We start from the raw sequence: 21,269 nt of genomic DNA, 5'->3' as shown, positions 1-21,269 counted from the left end.
CACCACTTGATCTGGGAGGATATTCTGGGCATCACACAGCCAAGCTACTGCATCCCCGAGAGAATGTGAGAGTGTGTCAAGCCATCTTACAGAAGATACACATACAGCATTGTCACCTTCCAGAGATGGCAAGATTACTCCAGAGCTTCCCCAGCACTACTGGGAACAGGAAAAATATCCAACTTTCCTTGTTACTATAATATAAGCATTTTTACTCTGTAATAGCAAAATGCAGGTCAGACTGGAAGTAGCTATTGCTTAATTATATCACTGAATGGAAGAGAGCAGAGCACATGAAGTACCTGAGATTTGTAATTATCCAAAAGCCCCTCATACTGTCTGAGTGATCCCTTCAGCTGCTGCAATTCACCCTGGGCAAGTGTCAACTTTTCCTCCAGGGCTGTCATGTTTGCCTAGAGATAAAAATTAGATTAGATTTTATAGGCAGAAACAATCTAGGAGAAACTACAAACTACAACTACAGTTGGTTAGACTGTAAGACGACCAGAGATCCATCAAGTCCAACCTTCCTGCTCTGCCTGACAGCCCTGTTTAGGATAATCCAGGGGAAGATGAACAAATCTGGTACTTCAGCAGCCAAAAAATTCCTTCCTGGCCTAAGATACAGCAGCTGTCTCAATACTGCTGGATCAGCACTTTTCCTTGGCCGGAAATTACATTGGAAGGAGGGATTAGGCAGCAAGGTTTCCGGAGCAGCGCTGCGTGCAAGAAGTTTCCAACTGGCTGGTAGGCCCACCCAGGGAGGCGGGAAGGGCCGACCTAGAATTGCGGGTTTGTGTATTTTCTATCTTTTTGTTGCTGCCAGTGCTTGGGGAGAGAGAGGGAGGGTGCAAAAGCTGTTGGAACTGCGAGAGAGAGAGGGGGCTGATAGACTCTCGGGGAGGGGGGGGCTGCTGCTCTACCTGCGAAGAAGGGAGGGGTAACAGTTACTGGATCTGGTCTGGAGCTGAAGGGAAGGGTGACAGTTACTGCATCTGGTCTGGGGATTGGGAGGGAGAAGGGAAACAGATGCTGGGTCCATGTGGTGGGTGGAGTGGAGCTGGAGAGAAGGGAGAGGTGCCAGACCCATACCTAGGTGCTGAAGGGAGTGGATAGAGGTGCTGGACCCATGGGAAGGGGGCTAGAGGGAAGGAAGAAAGGTACAGGACCTGCAGGGAGGAAGAAAAGGAGAAAAGCTGAACCAAGGGGATGAAGGAAGAGTGAAATATTGAACATAGTGGAGGGAGGGAGGAAAGAGAGAGAGAGTGTGAGAGACACATAGGTGTAAGGGAGGGGAGAAGCTGGACATAGATATATAAAAAGAGGGGAGATGGTGGGCTTGGATGAGAGCATAGGAGCAGAGACAAAAAGGGGAATGTTGCATGAAAGGGGTATATGGACACAGAGAAGATGGCTAAACAAGAGGGAGAATAAGAATGTAGAAGGAAGATGCTGGATGGGATATAGAGGAGTGAAACTACAAAGAGGGAGGGGGGTCATAGAATGGAGAGATGATGATGACAGGGAGATGGGCACAGGTGAAATACTAGAAAGGGACGTATAGCGACATAGAGAAGGGAAATGCTGAATATGAGGAGTAAGAGTCCCACTAAGATGGTTATTTCTTCAATAGTACTCTAACTTGGAATCACACATAGCTCATAAATACCTCTTATTCCAAGTGATAAATATCTGTTGTGATATATGATTCAACCTCTCTTAATAGCTATAAATTTAAAAACTTTACTGAAGTTTTGGACCTCAGAAACACCACTCATCGCTCAAATGTTTATCATAGTGAGATAGATGACAGGAGCCTATGGGAGACTTTTACAGGTTGTGAGACCTATTCCTGCATTTTGCTGGAGTTGCTGAAATTATGGGCTTGTACAAACTGGTTTCAGTTCAGATGCTGAGATGATAATGTGTGGCATCTGAGTGTGTACATTTCTTGCTGTAAAGAGTTTCTCAAGGACACCAAACAGTGCTGTAAAGACAATGAGCTATTTAACAGTGCTGAAAGAAAATGTAAGTCAACAGGACACTCCATTTGGGAATCTAAGAACTGATAAAGAGATGCCACTGAGGTACTGATACTGATGTACCCATGTGAAGCATGGAAACTTTAAGAAGAAGAAAGTGCCAGAAGCTATGTCTGACCAGGGCCCCCCAGGGAAGAATGGAGGCATGGACTAGGAGTGGGTTAGATAAGCAGCTTATCTGCTGCAATAGGGTGATACATAATCACAGCCAGGGATGGTCTTGGAAGACAAAGAAACTTTCTATATAAACCCCCATGCTTTGGCAAAATTTCTTTAGAGAAGCTGCGCCATACTTACAGAAATATGCTGGCACTGTTTGTATGAGTTTTTTCTTCTCTCCGTTGTATATGTCCAAACTGATTTATTTCCGATTTGCCAAATGCTGCTATAATACTTATTACTCGAATAAAACATTATTTGCTTTGGAATATACAATGTAATCTTGTGTGTGTGGGGCTGTGTGGTTCTTCACGATGGATCCCCAGTGAGGTAATGTAAGCAGTCTTAATTTCAATAGTGATAAGCTTGACATGTTGTCTCCTCACTGGGCCAGTGAGGAGACAACACATCAAGCTTATCGTTATAATAAACATTTGAACGATGAGTGGTGTTTCTGAGGTCCGAAGCTTCAGTAAAGTTATGAAATTTATAGCTATTAAGAGAGGTGAATATTGGGAATAATACATATACAAAGATGGAGCCTGGAGAAAGAAGAAAATGTCAAATGGTCAGTAGACTCTAGTAAGTGAGTTAAGAGAAGACAAAAGAAAACAGAGACCAACAAGAATAAAATAAAGAGACAATGAAAGGCAGAAAAAAAATTTATTTTCTATTCTGTGATTAGAATATATCAGATTTGAAATATGTATCCTGCTAGAACTGGTGTTAGACATAACTGGGGACTGCAAAGTCCAAGCTGTGCTTCTTTAGCTTCCAGCTGGCTTAGAGCTCTCTCTGACCAAGGGACAGTTGCCCTAGTTGCACTCCCCTAACACTATTCCTGCCATGTGTGACTGACGTATTCTGTTAGCTTGATTGTTCTATGTAGCATTCTGTAGTAATTTGACTTCAGTTTTCTCGATAGTGGAGGGGATATTTGTGAGGGGGAGGAGAGGGAAGACAGGGGTTTTGTTGATCCTTGCTCTGTGATTTATAAAATGACAATTGTACAGAATATTTTTTCTTTTTATACTTTAATAAAATAAATTCAATATAAAATCATAACTATTTGAGGCTTGTGCGAATGGGATCCGATGGTTTGTGAGGACGGGGATCGAGTTCGCAGGGATGAGGCAGGGACAGGGACTGATCTGGCGCCGAGCTTGCGGGGATGGGGACAAAATTTTTCCACCCGTCATTCTCTAGCCTGTAACTCATTATTTATACCCACCAATAGTCTCTTCCTTTAGAAACTTGTTCAATTTATGCATAAACATGCTCACGTATGTAACATGTGTACATTGTGCTACATATCATACCAAATGAAAATAAACTGGTAAAATGTGCTTACACATATAATGTACACATTATCAGTTTATTTTTCTAAGATGCGTTAATTGCACAACTAATGCATTTGTTTTTAAGGGCTTTTCATGTTCTTGAAGGCATTATTAGCGCAAAAAAGCTATAAATATATCAGCATAGCACACTTATATATAGTGTGCAAGAGATACATGCAGTTTGTAAAAGTGTTATATGCATGAAAATACAGCCATTTTGAGTTGAGCCATTTTGAGTTGATGCACTTCCCCCTCAGTATTCGCGAATTCCGTATCTACGGATTCGGTTATTCGCGATTTTTGACCAGAAATATTTTTCATTTTTCAGGCTATTTTTAGCCCTGTAAGCACCCCCCCTTAAGCCTTATCTGGTGGTCTAGTGGGTTTTCAGGCAGGAGCGATCTTCCCACGCTCCTGCCCCGTGCAGATCACTCACAGGAAATGGCTCGAGAGACTATGGGAACTCAAGGCAGCTATTTCCTGTGAGCGATCTGCACGGGGCAGGAGCGTGGGAAGATCGCTCTTGCCTGAAAACCCGCTAGACCACCAGGTAAGACTTAAGGGGGGGCTTACAGGGCTAAAAATAGCTGGGGGAAGCGGGAAATAAGGGCAGAACCAGCCCGAATATTATTCGCAGTTTTTTCATATTAGCGGGCCGGCTCTGCCCCTAACCCCTGCGAATATGGAGGGGGCAGTGTATAGCCTTTAGCCTTAACAGAGGGCCCCTTTTATAAAACTGCACTAGAAGTTTTTAGAGCAAGCCGGCATGTTAAATGCTCTGGTGCTCATAGAATTCCTATAAGAGTCAGAACACTTACCTCGCTGGCCCAAGCTAAAAACCTCTAGAGTAGCTTGATAAAAAAAGGGGGGTATGTTTACTGGCAAAATGTTACATAAATTTGACCCCTTTGAGTAAAACATTACTTTCTTTGAAAGGAGTGAAATATTGTTATCACTTAATCTCAAAGGATCCCCTTTGTTTAGACTGTAGCTGGAGTAATGTCTTCAAATTATTTAATTTTGTACGTACCATGACAGGAATGAACCTTACACAACAAAAATTTTTCAGATTTACTGCTAATGCTCAGCTTTGCGCCAAAAAAGTCTCCTTTCAGAGATTATAAGGTGTAATATATAGAGGCAACATATCAAAATGTGCTTGGAAGATCACCTGTGAGAAACCTGGAGAATCTTTTGATATATTTTTATTGTGTAATTACATGCATTTTTGTCTAATATAAAAAGGCGGTCTAGAAAGTTTTCCATCAAATGTAAACCCCCCCGATTCTGCCATTTTTGACCTGTGCTTTTTAAGAGGATGCCAGGGATCTGGTCAGCTGAAAAGATCCTGCTGCTTGTGACCTTTGTTTTAAGGTGATGTCAGCTATCTGATGAGCCTGTTAGAGATTCAGGCTATGCTGGGTGAATATGCCAGGTATCCAGAGATCTTCAGAGATGCTCTCTCTTGGGCTGTGCTATGCGATTTTGGCTAGTGCTCTGGTATATTTTTCTGTCCATATAGTGTTTGATATAAAAACTCTAGCAGCATACCAGGATGGGCAAATGGCTTTTCTTCACTTGGATATGGTTAGCACCCTGTCTCTCTGCCTTACACTTCACCTTTAACTTCTCCTGTTCCATTCGGTGGTGGGTATTGTCTGAAATCTGCACATGAAGTTTCTCTTTCAGTGCTTCTTGTTCTACCCGTGCTTTTTCCTCACTAGCCTTACGATCATCCAGCAACTCTGAAACACGTCTGGCAAAGGAAGAAAAAAAAAAAAAAGGAGTAAATCTTCAAAAGCAAGCCCTCTGCATCTATCAGTGAACAGAGGCTAATCTGTCACTCACATAAATCTACATACAGAAACCAAATCAGCTGGAAGGAATGGTAGAGAGATTAGGTCAAAACAAGGCTGTTATATCTGATGAATATATCTGATGTATATCTACAAGGTTTATCAATCAGGTTAACATATTTCTCTGTTACTGCACCAACTTTTTCTCCCTAGGCATTCTGGAACGCGAATGGTGTATGATCACTTTAGAGCCCCAAGCGAGTCTAAATTTAATATAGCATCATAGGAGAATGAGAAGCTGTCTGGGGAAAAGGCTGCACCTCAAGCCTAGGTTTTGGTAACTTTTACTATCTTCTTGTTGCTCTGAAAGAATACTGTCAATAGCTCCTACCATCAGACCTACCAAGGGAAGAAAGTCACAAGTAATCACTAGTGCTCAACACACTGATGTGGGAATTTAAAACCCAAAGGTGTTGGTTCCCAAGGAAAAATCAGCTCTAACAGGACTACTGCTGCTCCAACCCAGTCTGTCTATACTCCACTGGGAACCTAGACCTAGAGCTTTTCTAAGAGCAACCACTCCTAAGCAGGTGCATTAGGCCACATGTTTGTATCATCTGCTGGAGACATAAGCTTCCAGTGGCTTGGGTTGATGAAATTGCACCCCCCTCCTGCACCGCAGAGCATGTGGAACATGGCCACTCACCAGACAGCCATCCACCGCAAACAAGGCATGAATCTGAAGTATCCTGCCTTGGGAACTCCATCTGAGTGGTTTTCTTGCAAAACCAAAGCTTGAAGAGGCAAAAAAATAACTTTAAATTCCAATTAAGAAAAATCTAAGATGGCCGCCGAAGAATTTTCAAAAGAAAATAGCTCAGGAAATGCACAGGAACCTCCCCCCCCCAAAAAGCAGCAATTTTAGGATTTTAGGGGAAGGGGTCTAGGGCTAACTCCCAAATTGCCCAAAAACCACTTTTAAGGACCCCCCTAAAGTCTCTGTGGCAGACTGTCAGCTCTGTACTCACTGTGCTATGCTGTGTGCTGGAAGACTGCAGAAAGAAGCTGAATCAGCTTACAGGGAGATCCTCTGCCTCAACAAGCCTTGCAAACTGGACTGCTGGACTTCTGATTGCCCCGAGTCCTGCAGCCAGGGACCTCTGCCACCAGAACACACCATGCACACAACCTGGCAGAGGGGCGCAGTCAGCCCCGATCCCAAACATACCTCCACGGAGCCATGCAGCCTGCACTCAAACCCACTAGTGAACGAACCTGTAATGAGTCAGTTACCAAAGGAACGGTCTCTGAGCCCCGATCCAAAAGTGCAGGCTATCCAAAGGGTGCACTGCCAGGCAGCCAACCCCCTGGAAACAGATTTTCCCCAAAGTCTGTGATCTCCCGCAGTCAGAGCTGTCCCAGCGGGGGACCTCTGCAGCATAAGGGCAGAATTCATTTACAAAAAGACTGAATTTGAAGAAAATAAACACAAGAGAAGACAAGCTCCTATAGTCTGGCTCGTAGGAAAGAAACTGGATTCCTGGGGAGTAGTCCTGAGGTAAGAGGGGAGAGGCTCAAGGCTCTGTGTAATGAGGCTTCCTACAAGCTCTGGTGAGTATGGGAAAATAACCCACTAGCTCAGGAATGGAGTCAGATTGTACAAGAATTGAGAATTACAATAGAAGACTTAACCTCTGTCTTGAATTTTCCTAAACCTATGGGGATGTCTCCTTTGCATCTCTTCAAAAAAATCCAAATGTGACTAAAACTATGCAAGACAGAAGAAATACATTTTTTGGTATTGAGGGAAGAAACTAGGGCCTTGGGAGCCTCATTTTTGTTGGCCTATCCATGTAAATGTGTAATAATATATTTCAGGATAAGATACGTTTTCTTTGATCCTATACGTCCGAGGGCCTTCACTGATATTAAGATCTCCAGTGGAGTAATTTCATCAGGAAATGTATGACTTTATAGAGATAGGTGGGGATGGGGAATTCAGTCTGCCTTTTCTTAGTATGATTTATTTTTAGGTTGATCCTTATGTTATCCCAGGACAAGCAGGCAGCAGAATCTCACACATGGGTGACGTCACCGACGGAGCCCCGCAGCGGACAGCCTCGAAAGCAAACTTGCTTGAAGACCTTTGAGCTTTCGAGTGCTGCACCGCGCATGTACGTGTGCCTTCCCGCCCAAACTAGGAGGCGCGTCTCCTGTGAGGATCCTCAGTTTGTTATTTTCCGCGGAGCCAAGAAGACGTTTTTTCTTCAGCTCTGCAGCGAAACTTGCCTTCTATTCACCGCGGCTGTTTCTTTTCTTTTTAAAGTTCGGTCGCTGTGTGTATCTTTTCTTTTCTGTATTAAAAAAAATAAAAATAAAAATATATATATATAATTGTTTTTAATTTCTATCCGCTCCTTTCGTCCGGTCGGTGAGCCTTGGGCCTAGGCCCAACTGCTCACTTCGTTCGACACAGACTTTATTTTTTCTATGTCCCGGCTTCTTACCGGGTTCAAGCGCTGTCGTCAGTGTAATCGGGTGATTTCTGTCACCGATCCTCATTGTCGTTGTTTACAGTGTTTGGGTTCGGTCCATTCACCGGAAGACTGTCACCGTTGTTTCACCCTTACACCTCGAGCTTTTCGTCGTAGGTGTGCCCAATTTCAACAACTTTTTGGTGAGATGAGCAACCTTCGGACAAGACCTCGGCTTTGGCCCCGGTCTCGAAAGCCTCGACTCCGATGTCGATGGGAGTTCCGGTCTCAAAGGCCTCGACCTTGGCTTCGGCTGGAGCTTCGGTCTCGAAGGCCTTGACCGCGACTTCCACTCCTGCACCGGCTTCGACGCCCTTGAAGGTCTCGACAGTGATCTCTGTGAAGACGTCCTCGATGGGTAAGTCTCCTGTGTCTCTTTCAGGTGCCGTACCTAAGAAGCCACCAGAGTCCTCCTTGCGCCCTCCTTCTAAGCGTGCCTCCAAGATAAAGGAATACTCACCTTCGAGGTCGCCCTCTTTGGAGCGCACTGCTGCACCTACGAGATCAGATCCTTCTGTCTCGGTGCCAATGTTTGAGGACATGCTCAAGTCTATCTTGACCACTCAGATATCCTCCATCGTGGCTCAACTGCTTCCGACCTCGACTCTGCCTCGGATAGACCAGCCTGAGACCCAACCGGATCCTCCAGTCCTCATGTCTCGAGGCAGGTCTCGTGCATTGAAGCGGTTGTCCTCCAGTGATTCTTCACCTGAGTTGCCTCGTTTGAAGCACCACTCGAAGCATTCGAGGCATCTTGCTTCCAAGCTTCGTCGTGAGTGCTCTGCAGTGCACTCTTCTCTGGATACTTAGACTTCTCTGCCTTGCTCTTCCACCTCGAAGCATAGGTCTTGACTGCACTCTGCCTCGACCCAAAGTCCATCCAGGTCAAGGACTCCTCCTTCGAAGCTGGCTCGCCGGGACTCTTCTCCTCCTGCTTCGACTCATTCTGTGCCTCGCACTCCGGGTGCTTCTCCATCGTGGAGCCTGAAGCGAAAACATTCCATGACTCCACCTCACAGTGCAACTTCTTCTGTTACCATGCATCTTGAGTCTGAAACAGTCTCTCAATACTCTAGGGAGGCTTCTCCTTCCTACTCGGCGGCTCCAAAGTCTCGTAGTCCTTCCCCAGATGAAGCCTCTGATTCCAAGTCAACTTCCTTTGCCAAGTTTGTGTTTGACATGGGACAAGCTCTCAAACTGGACCTCCATTCAGACTCCAAATATACTCCTGAATATTTGGCAGACATGGAACTCCCTCATCCACCTAAAGAGTCTTTGAGATTGCCTATGACTCCAGTTCTGAAACAAACTTTCATTCGTGATATTGGAAACTCCTTATTCCATCACTGCTATCCCATCTAAGCTGGAATCCCGTTATCGCACTGTTCCCTGTAATGGGTTTGAGAAGTCCCAACTCTCTCATCAATCCTTGGTGGTGAAATCATCTTTGAAGAAAGCCCATCCTTCCAAGATCTATGCTGCAGTCCCTCCAGGCAGGGAGGGTCGTACTATGGACAAGTTTGGTCGCCGTTTATACCAAAATTCGATGATGGAAAATTGAATTCTTAACTATAATTACATTTTCACCAATTATTTCAACCATTTTCTCAAATTGTTGCCTTCCTTTTATCCTGATGTTTCCAAGACACGTCTTTCTGAGTTCAAGCAAATCCTCAAGACTCTTTCTCAGTTGAGACTCTTCATGTTGCAAGCTTCATATGATGCTTTTGAATTGTCTTCCCGAGTCTCTGCCTTTGCTGTAGCCATGCGTAGACTGGCATGGCTACTACGTATTGTTGACATGGATCCCAATTTCCAGGATCGTTTGGCAAACCTACCTTGTCAAGGGAATGAGTTATTTGATGACTCTATTGAAGCAGCCACTAAACGTCTCTCAGAACATGAACCCTCTTTTGCTTCTCTTATTCGCCCTAAACCCAAGACTACTCCAGCTAGGGCGTATAAACAGACTCCATGTCATTACCCTCAGAAAACGACTCCTGCTTTTTCCAGGCCTCCACCTCGCTGTCCTCAGCAGCAGCAGCGTCAACAGAAATCACAAACTCCTGCTGCCACCAAACCAGCTCAGTCTTTTTGACGTTCTCAGCTTGAGCATTCCAATCTCCCTAGTTCAGAATTCTCCTCTTCCCATAGGAGGTCGCCTGTCCACTTTTTATCACCAGTGGGAGCTCATCACCTCAGATCTCTGGGTTCTTACTAACCTACGAGAGGGATACTCTCTTCACTTGCTTCAGGTGCCTCCAAATCACCCTCCAAGAGTGTCCTTCCAATCAGTCGCAACTTTCCCTTCTTCATCACGAAGCCCGGGCTCTTCTTCACCTTCGAGCTGTCAAGGAGATTTCTCTGTCCCAGCGGAACTTGGGGTTCTATTCCCGCTACTTTCTGGTTCCAAAGAAGACGGGGGATTTGCGACCTATTCTGGACCTCAGAGCTCTCAACAAATTCCTAGTCAAAGAGAAGTTCTGGATGCTCTCTTTGCCGACCTTGTATTTCCTGATGGATCAGGGAGATTGGATGTGCTCGCTGAATCTCAAGGAGGCTTATACTCATATCCCCATTCATCCAGCCTTTCGCAAGTATCTCAGATTCAAAATGGGGGATCTTCATCTGCAGTACAGAATTCTTCCTTTCGGCTTGGCCTCATCTCCCAGAGTATTTACTAAATGTCTGGTGGTGGTAGCTGCAGCTCTTCTCACCCAAGGTCTTCAAGTATTTCCATACCTAGATGACTGGCTCATCAAGGCCCCCTCTCTTCCAGGGGTTATTGCAGTGACCCAACAGACTATTATATTCCTCCAAATTCTGGGGTTCCAGATAAACTTTCCCAAGTCTCAGTTAACCCCATATCAATCTCTCCAGTTCATTGGGGCAACTCTGAACACTGTCCATCTGAGAGCATACCTTCCACAACCAGGTCAAGATACCCTCATTCGACTTTGTCATCAGGTCTCTTGTCTTCCATCCATTTCTGCACGGCAAATGATGGTTCTGCTCGGTCACATGGCTTCTACAGTTCATGTGACTCCTTTTGCCAGACTTCACCTTCGCATTCCTCAGTGGACCCTGGCATCTCAATGGCAACAAGCCACGGACCCGCCATCTCAACAAATTACAATAACTCCTTTGTTGCAGAAGTCTCTCCATTGGTGGATGCTCTCTTCCAATCTTTCCAGAGGTTTGCTGTTCCACAATCTCCCTCATCAGAAGGTTCTCACAACCGATTCGTCCGCCTACGCTTGGGGAGCCCATGTCGACGGTCTCCGTACTCAGGGTCTATGGACTTCAACAGACCATCAGTGTCATATCAATCTGTTGGAACTCAGAGCGATCTTCTATGCTCTCAAAGCTTTTCAGCATCTCCTCCACGACATGGTGGTTCTTGTTCGGACAGACAACCAAGTGGCCATGTATTATGTCAACAAACAGGGAGGTACGGGATCTCACTCCCTCTGTCAGGAAGCTCTGAAGCTGTGTTATTGGGCAATTTTTCACAACATCTTCCTCAGAGCTGTCTACATTCAGGTCAATGCAACTGTTTAGTGGACAAATTGAGTCGTCTTCTACAGCCTCACGAATGGACACTCAATTCTCCCACACTTCGTCAAATATTTGCCCGCTGGGAACTGAGGATCCTCACAGGAGACGCGCCCCCTAGTTCGGGTGGGAAGGCACGCGCATATGCGCGGTGCAGCACTCGAAAGCTCGAAGATCTTCAAGCAAGTTTTCTTTTGAGGCTGTCCGCTACGGGGCTCCGTCGGTGACGTCACCCATGTGTGAGACTATCTGCCTGCTGTCCCTGGATAACAACTGTGCTTTTTCTTTCCACTCTCCCTCTTTATTCCTATTATTGTGGTCTAAGGAAGAGAATATATTTTTTGTTTCAAGATAATGGTTTTCTAAATATAATTATTCTCTCTGTATTTCCTAAGCAAGTAATTCAGTGCTTGTATAAAATTTCAAAATTATATTAAAAAAAAATTTCACAAAAGTTAAAACTAACATTTAATTTGAAGAGAGTGTGTAGATAAAAGTATGAAAAGAGCAAGGGTGCCGGGGCCAGTCCGGAGCCACCAGGAACACACGACTGGCGTGCAGAGCAATGCAAAGAAGAACTCTGCCCACCAGTGGCCATGGAGGAAAGGTCGTCGGCCAAGACTGCAATGGAGCATCCAGCCCCTCGGCCTAGTAATCCCTGTGCCAACTGAAGAACCTCAGTGCTAATATTTGTAGCGATGAGGTCCAAGACCAGCTGGCCCCAGACCTGAACAATCAACTCGAAGGCTTCCAGGCTGAGGCACCACTCTCCAGGATCCAATAAATGATGACTGAGGAAGTCCACCTGGATGTTGTCCACTCCCGCTATGTGGGAAGCTGTGATGTTCAGAAGATGAGCCTCTGCCCACTCCATGAGAAGAGATCTCCTGCACTACCAGATTACTCTTGGTTCCCCCCGACGACTGACATAAGCCACTGCCATGGCATTGTCCGAGAAAACCCAAACCGACTTGCCCTTTAGCAACACCTGGAAAGCAAGCTACACCAACCGAATGGCTCTGGGCTCCAGAACATTGATCGACCAGGACACTTCCTCCAGTGATAGGCACGTGGGTTCTCTTAGAAAACACTGGGAGGATGGGGTTTGCAAAGGTCTATCTTCAATTCCCGAAGAGGATTGGTAATGATCTCCAACAAAGCAGAAGACTTAAAAGTTGGTGAATAGAGAGATTTTCTCCCTGGTCTATGGCAGATACCACCTCTTGGTACTCTAGATGAGAGACTGCTTCTCCCACCAGGGAAACCTCACTTTGGGACCATAAAGGGATTAAATCTGACCCCTTATCCTCCGAGTTCCTATCTGATTGACCATCGGAGTCTAGAATAGGCTCACTCTCAGAGAAGAAGCGCTCTGAGAATCCAGAGGGGCCTGTGTGCTAGTCTACTTGCCAGCAGAAGTTCTGTCTTGTGCATAAGCCTACCACAGGAGATTAATGATCTCTGGGGTAAAGGCCTGAAAGGACAACTTTCCTTGCCCCTTAGGGAGGAGCAAATGCCTTTTCTTGGGCTGTAAAGCATCTACCCTTACGGTTCGCAGGAACACTGTCCTAGGGCTCCAGAAGGTGTTTCATCAGCTGCCTTTCTCCAGCCCTAGAGGCTTGTGGAGGGGCTAAGCCCAAAGTTCCTGCCCCTGCATCCTGTGCTATGTGACACAAGTGCACTCTTCAGCCATCCATCCAGCGCAAATAAAGAATGATATAATGGTATTAGTATCTGGGGACTCTATCCCTACCAGTTTTGAGGCAAAACAAGGTGTTTTGAAGAAGTTTGAGAACATAACGGCAGCATTTTGGTGCCAAAAAACATCTTAAAAACAATTCAGGGCCGACCAAAATCTTCAAAAATAGGACTTTAAAACACAGTTTTCAGGCTTTCCCCTCCCCCTCCAATTTTCCCCATAGGCTGTCACAGCCTGTACTCATAGACGATGTGCAGGGGAAAGGGTGCTGCAGTCTGCTTCAGTTCCTTTAAAGTGTTGCTGGAACTGGAGGGGTTCTCTGCCTCAAGCTACTGGTCAGCTAACATACCAAGATCTTCAGGCTTCCAATCTGAACCTGAACTCCCCCAAGCTGCAACCAACGCAGTAAAAGTGGGAGGGGAGAAGCTGCAGCCGGCACCATGAGCATCCCAAAGGGGATGCTATTGATGTCTAACAGCCCTGCGCTCAAACTCCTTGACCAAGTCAAGGAAGCAAGAATGTGCTGAGGGCCCGGAACCCTGAGCTCTACAAATCTTCAGCAGGCTGGTTTTATAGCTCCCCGAAGGATACACCATCCAGCTGCAGACTAAATGTCTGCACCTCTCCAAACAGGCAGTGTGGTTCCTTGAAGCCGCATAAAAAACCAAAAACAAACAAAAACAAACAATAAAGAGAAAAACAGAGAACAGAAAGTCACCTTCATGCTCACCTGCAGAAGGAAGAATGGGACAGCAGAGACCGTTGAGGAGGAGGAGGAGTTGAAAAGCTGTGATTAACATCTTCTGCAGTATAACGGACAACCCTATGGTTCAAACGAAAACAAAGAAAAACTGCAAGCAAACGTACAAGGATGCAGGCTGTATTTATTATACCAAGTAATTGAGTGCGGTTAATGTTACCACCTTTAAACAAACCAAGGGACCCAATATGGTCTGTGTTTCGGTTAATACGCCTTCATCAGGGGTCCTAACAAACTGAAATAAAGGCCGATACACGGACTGTGTCGGGTCCCTTGGTTTGTTTAAAGGTGGTAACATTAACCGCACTCGATTACTTGGTATAATAAATACAGCCTGCATCCTTGTATGTTTGTCTGCAGTCGATCAAGAGAGAGAGTCGATGGTTCGGGAACCAGTATACCCAGAGGATACAGTGCAGGGAGATAGAAGGGAAGATGCACCAGAGGATACCATGCAGGAAGGTAGAGGGGAAGACTCATCAGAGGATACCGTGCAGGAAGATATAGGGGAAGGCCCACCGGATCACAAGTAAGACAGATTGAAAGGGACAAAAGAGGGAAGAAAATGCAAGAAAGGAACGGGTCGTAAACTCAAGTGTATGTACACAAATGCAAGGAGCCTAAGGAATAAGATGGGTGAATTAGAAGCTATGGCACAAAAAGATAACATTGACATCATCGGCATCACAGAAACATGGTGGACTGAGGAAAACATCTGGGACACTGTGCTACCAGGATACAAACTATACCGCAGAGACAGAGTGGCTCAAAAAGGTGGGGGCATTGCCATATACGTCAAAGAGGGAATTGAATCTACTGGAGAGAACACACCACAACTGACTGATAAATTAGAGTCTCTATGGATCAAAATTCCAGGAACAAATGGACTGGAAATGAAGATTGGCATCTACTACCGACCCCCAGGGCAGTCCTAAGAAATTGATGGGGAAATGACAGACGAGATTAAACGCAACTGCAAGGGAGGAAATACAGTTATCATGGGTGACTTCAACTATCCAGGGATAGACTGGAACCTAGACTCCTCTGGGTGTGCTAGGGAGACCAAGTTCCTTGATACTGTAGGCAATTGCTTCCTGGAACAACTCGTCAAGGAAAATACGAGAGGAAATGCAATTCTGGACTTAATTCTAAATGGACTGCGAGGACCGGCACAACATGTAGCAGTAGAAGGGACGCTGGGAAGCAGCGATCACAATATGATCCGCTTCGACCTGGATGCAGATGAGAAACATTGGTCTAAAACGACGGCCACGGCGCTGAACTTCCGAAAAGGGAATTACGAAGGGATGAGACTCATGGTGGGGAAGAAGATTAAGAAAAGGATAAGCACCATAAAAACACTAGAGCAAGCTTGGTCCCTTTTTAAGGACACAGTCACCGAAGCACAAAATCTATATATACTGCGTATCAACAAAGGGATCAAAAAGGAAAGAGAACAAAGAACCGGTATGGCTCACTGTAGAGGTGAAGGAAGGGATCAGAGACAAGAAAACTTTGTTTAAGGAATGGAAAAGGTCAAAAACGGATGAAAACTGGAATAAGCACAAACAACATCAATGCAGGTGCCATAAGGCAGTAAAAGGGGCCAAAAGAGACTACGAGGAAAAAATAGCCAAGGAGGTGAAAAACTTTAAGCCGTTCTTTCGATATATTAAGGGGAAACGACCCGTGAGGGAAGCGGTGGGGCCGTTGGATGGCGGTGGAATAAAGGGAGTGCTAAAGGAGGACAAAGAAATCGCCGACAAACTCAACCATTTTTTGCATAAGTATTTACCGAAAAGGATATATACAGCATAGCGGAACTCATCAGGCTATATACTGGAAATGAAGACAGGAAACTGACAGGGTTGACGGTCAGTCTAGAAGAGGTATGCAAGCAGATTGATAGGCTTAAGAGCGATAAATCCCCAGGACCGGATGGCATCCATCTGAGGGTCATCAAGGAACTGAAAGGGACTGCTTCAGATAATACCCAATCTGTCGATCAAATTGGGAAAGATTCCGGAAGACTTGAAGGTGGCGAACGTTACGCCGATCTTTATACAAGGTTCAAGGTGAGATCCAGGAAACTACAGACCGGTTAGTCTGACCTTGGTACTGGGAAAGATGGTAGAGGCGCTGATACCGCAAAATTGATCACCTTGACGGACACGACCAGATGAGGACCAGCCAGCACAAGTTTCAGTAAAGGCAGATCTTGCCTGACGAACTTGCTGCACTTCTTCGAGGGAGTAAAGAGGCGGATAGACAAGGGCGACCCGGTTGACATTGTATATCTGGATTTTCAGAAGGCGTTCGACAAAGTTCCACATGAATGACTACTTCGGAAAATTGCATGCCATGGAATCGAGGGTGAAACACTCACGTTGTTTTAAAACTGGCTGAAGCATAGTAAACAGAGAGTGGGGGGTAAATGGGCAATTCTCAGACTGGAAGAGCGTCCCAAGCGGGGTGCTGCAGGGCTTGGTGCTTGGACCTGTGCTCTTCAACATCTTTATAAACGATCTGGATATTGGTATAATGAGTGATGTGATTAAATTTGCGGACGATATGAATTTACACAGAGTAGTGAAGACACTGGGGGATTGAGAAGATCTGCAACGTGACATAATCAAGCTCGAGAAATGGGCATCGACATGGCAGATGAGGTTCAGTGTGGATAAGTGCAAAGTGATGCATGTCGGGAACAAAAATCTCATGCACGAATACAGGATGTCTGGGGCGGTACTTGCAGAGACCTCCCAGGAGAGGGACTTGGGAGTTCTGATCGACAAGTCCATGAAGCCATCTGCACAATATGCTGTGGCGAAAAGGGCAAACAGAATGCTAGGAATGATGAAGAAGGGGATCACGAACAGATCAGAGAAGGTTATCATGCCGCTGTACCGGGCCATGGTGCGCCCTCACCTGGATTACTGTGTCCAGCACTGGTCGCCGTACATAAAGAAGGGCACGGTACTACTCGAAAGGGCCCAGAGAAGAACGACAAAATGGTTAAGGGGCCGTACAGTGAGAGATTAGAGAAACTGGGCCTCTTCTTCCTTGAAAAGAGGAGATTGAGAGGGGATATGATTGAAATATTCAAGATAATGAAGGGAATAGACTTAGTAGATAAAGACAGGTTGTTCACCCTCTCCAAGGTAGAGAGAATGAGACTGTACTCTCTAAAGTTACAAGGGGATAGATTCTGTACAAGCATAAGGAAGTTCTTCTTCACCCAGAAAGTAGTAGAAATCTGGAATGCTCTTCCGGAGGCTGTTATAGGGAAAAACACCCTCCAGGGATTCAAGACAAAGTTAGACAAGTTCTTGCTGAACCAGAACATACTCAGGTAAGGCTAGACTCAATTAGGGCACTGGTCTTTGACCTAAGGGCCGCTGCTGGATTGCACTGCTGAGCACGATGGACCACTGGTCTGACCCAGCAGCGGCAATTCTTATGTTCTTATTAGACTCACAGTCAAGGTCCTGCTCGACCTACTGAAAACAAGCCCGAGCAACCAGACTACCACACATTGCCGCCTGGACCGCCAGGGCAGTAACATCAAAACTCTGTTTAAGGTGGGACTCCAACTTACACCTCAGGGTCCCTCAAAGCATAGCCACCCTCAACAAGTACAGTATGCTGCTTTGCGATGGCAGAGACCACCGCGTCCACCACAGGCGACTTTAAGATGTTCCAATCCCCCTCCGGGATGGGATACAGGCGGGCCATGGAACACACAAAGCAAAATGAGGCCTCCAGCACCTGCCACTGTGCAAGCACAATATCCTGAATATCCTCATGTATAGAAAAAGAGCGGGAAGCGGAGCGGATCCCCTGAAGCAAGGGATCCACCACACACGGGCTCCTTCACGGTGTCCTCAAAATGTAACACTGAGGAGACCTGAAGAATAAGCTTGTGAAGCTCATTCCGCTGAAAAATACACACCACGGACGAGTCCCTGCCAGCCAACGGAAGTGCAAAACCACTGCTAATGAAATCCGTTCCCTCACGAGGATCCTGGTGGTCACCCCAAAGGTCCAGGTCCTCATCAACCAAATCCTGCTTCTCCTGATAAAAAGTCACCGTCCCAAGAGACCCGCGACCACTTGGACGAGAGAGAAGTAGATGGGGACAAAACTGGCGCGGATTGGGGCCAAACCGTAGAGGATGTTGAGGCCCCCCCCCCCCCCGGAGACTCCTGGGGCATAAGCAGGACCTCCAGCTGCATTCAGATAAGCTTTACATAGGGCTAAAACAAAATCTGGGGGAAAAAACCTCTGGAGGCCTCATGGGACTCCCTGCCATAGCATAGATCTCTATTATTGAATCCCACTCCAAAAGAAGAGGAGCATACTTTAGTATGTGTCCTCCCGTACTCAGTTCGAGCATTTGATATCAAAAGGATCATCAAGAAGCATTGGAGAATTATGCAATACCATAAGACATTTCAACAAACACCCCGTTTCGCATTCTCCAAACAACGTAATCTCAGACAACAGTTGGTACAGTCCCAGTTTGTAAAACATCCCTTAGAACGTACGGCAGGGCAACATGTTCCATGCGGACACTGCAAAATGTGCAAACACAGTGTTACCTTACGATATATGTCCACGCACAACAGTTGTCTAGGTAAAATCAAAACTCCTGCCACAGACTGTGAGTCCAGACAAGTGGTGTACGTGATTCAATGCCCGTGCTATCTACTGTATGTGGGTTGTACCATACGTAGTATTAAGACCCGGTTTGGAGAACATATTAGTAGGATCCGTTCTGAAGTGAAAGAGGCCCCTCTTGTCCAGCATTGGTTGCAACATCAGCATGCGATCACGGATCTCAAATTTTCAGTACTTAATGCCATTAATTTAACCAGAGGAGGAGATGTGGCCCATGTACTTTGGAGACAAGAACAGAAGTGGATTTTCACTTTGAATACGTTGCACTCCTATGGCCTAAATAGCGAAATGGAATGGATCGCTTTCCTGTGAATATGATTACTTGGTGACACTAACCTGATTTACATATCGCTGTACTCACAATGATTACTTCAGCTTTATTTTCTAGCTTTAGGGTGTATGACAGCAATAAGTTATTTTTATGGACCTATCCAGTAACAGCTTTTGGATGATAATTACTGTGCCACGTCCACGAATGACGTCAGTCATAATTCTGACGTGTAGCAAACTCCTCCCCCTTTGTACATTTAAACCGGAGAGTTGCCGCTGTGGTTCCTCTGGCAGTTGAAATTCCTTGCACCGGCAGCGTTCTTTTGACGGTATGTAATTTTGCAGTGCCTCTCCTCCTGTAATAGCCTTATAACTTACTTAGAAATTTGCCGCAGTGAGGACAGTGAAACCTTTCCTCACAAACCCGGCTTTTTGTATATACTTTGTTTTTCAGATGTTGTTACATCGCGAACTTAAAACATTTTACCAGCATTGAAAAGGACTTTCAGTATACTTATGATAGGGTCTCCTGAAGAAGAAACCGAAACGAGCCACGTAGAGACTCCGAACCTGTCACAAGTTAAGTTATTAAGCTACAGTTTATTCATCATAGAGTGATGTTCGTTTGAAAAGATAAAAAAGAAAAAAGAATTTCCACACAAGTGTTTGAAAGACTGTAACGATCTTTATTTATTTATTTTTTGTAATCAACCTTGGAGCGTAACCAGCACTAACACAGTTGCAATGACTGGAAAGTAAACTCTGGTTCACCACTAGGGGGGTGCGGTCCCCCCTTGAAGAGTTTCATACCTCTGAGTGACTTTAATTTGGTGGTTACAATCCTATGGTTTGGTTACTAATCTGAATGTGAGGTCAGTTTGATTTGTTTGGATAGCATGGGACCCAGCAGAAACCTGCCCCTGTCTCACCAATACAGGGGGAAGGTCACCTGAGGCTCAAGAAAAAATGGAAGCGTTTTCTGCCAAAATTGGAGTCAAAACCAGAGCTCCGAAGGCTTGCAGCGTCTGAGAGGCCTGAATCGCCACAGCTGATAAAGCAGGCATGCCTGCAGCAGTGGTAAGGGAGTCCCTAGCAGCTTCGGCAGTAAGAGAATCCTTTTTGCCCTGACCGTGTGGGTGGTGGGGAAAGCCCAGGCTTCCCTGCTGTCAGCGGCCGACTTGCGAGGCACTTGTAGAGGGTATCCCTGGCTGCCGGCACCCACTCCAGCCTGCACAGCGCTTGCACAGGCCGGCTGTGAGTGCCTCGCATCTGGAGCACAATGAGTACTTTTACCCATGCAAAGTGCTCACTGCGCAATACGCAACTTAGCTAGGAGAAAAGTGCCGGTTAGAAGAAAAATACAGTAAAATACAACAAATTTAAAGGGAAAGAGCCCTTTAGACTGGCACAGCCTCAGGATTTGGATTTTTTTTTCAGAACAGACTCCACTGGCTCTCTAAGCCGGAGGCTTGACCGGTATCTGTGGCCAGGCTGCCAGCTAAGGCACCTCTACAAAAACTTGGGGAGGTGGAGGAAGGGGGTAGGGACCCAACTCGAGACCCGTCAGGCTTGACACCTCCGAGGTCAGATGGATCCCCAAACAGGACCCGTCCAAGCTCCTTCTGACACCATAAAGGGTACCAGAGACCCTAAACAAATTCCAACAGCTCTAACAAGGGGAGCCTACATTTTTTTCTCGCTTACCACCTGCTTGGAGACAGAGCAAGACTGGTTTAGGAGGGGGAGCCTTAGCTAATATACTACAACCAAAGTTTTGGTCTCAGTCTCCACCTACTAGTCACAGTGAGCTATTACCCATCAGTTAAGAACTGTACCAGTCTAGAGAGTGACAAAGAAATGTCAATTATCATTTATATTCAGTTTTTTTTTCAAAGAGGTCAAGGCAGACAACTTTAAAATATGCAATGTCACCTCAGTAATAACTATAAATAGACAAATATATTGCAAAATATAGACAGCAGATATAAATTCTCAAAACTGACACAACATTTTCCTGTGTGGCTGAAGGCCAGGAGCAGCCCTGAAGGAAGTAATTGGGATCTCCCGCTGACCTGGAAAGCTTCCCTCTGACGTCAGCTCTGACATCAGAGGGAAGCCTTTTCAAGTCGGCTTCGGCCGAGGGGGGAATGCAGTAAGGAGGATATGTGATCCCCCAGCGATTCATGAAACCATTTCATCCAAACCGACTGGCCTTTCCATTCCAAAAAGTTTTGACTGCTGAGGAGTAATCGCTTTACATCCTCGCAGACTATTCCTTCCTCGCAGACTATTCCTGCCTAGTAACTGCTGCATGCATGTTAAGAACCCCATTAAAAATATATATCTACCCTGCAAAAAATCCAAAATATATCTAAACTTTAAATAGATGTAAACTTTCATGTACATAAGTGTTAGAAATATTTTTTTATTTTTT

At 45.6% G+C, this 21,269-nt stretch overlaps 1 protein-coding gene across 1 annotated transcript in view; it reads right to left on the bottom strand.

Moving 5' to 3' along the window:
- The window catches only part of ODF2 (outer dense fiber of sperm tails 2), a 133,044-nt gene that overhangs the window by 33,636 nt on the left and 78,139 nt on the right, over positions 1 to 21,269 (bottom strand). Inside the window, exons 13-14 of the mRNA XM_033960590.1 lie at positions 5,162 to 5,297; positions 303 to 413 (exon numbers count right to left, since the gene is read on the bottom strand). Of these exons, the coding sequence (XP_033816481.1) occupies positions 303 to 413; positions 5,162 to 5,297 (247 nt within the window). The remainder of the gene's footprint in view (positions 1 to 302; positions 414 to 5,161; positions 5,298 to 21,269) is intronic.

This window comes from Geotrypetes seraphini, chromosome 10, assembly GCF_902459505.1.
Source record: "Geotrypetes seraphini chromosome 10, aGeoSer1.1, whole genome shotgun sequence".
Lineage (NCBI taxonomy): Eukaryota > Metazoa > Chordata > Amphibia > Gymnophiona > Dermophiidae > Geotrypetes > Geotrypetes seraphini.
Note: the sequence above shows the minus strand (reverse complement) of the source record. Positions and strands in the feature narration are given on the sequence as shown.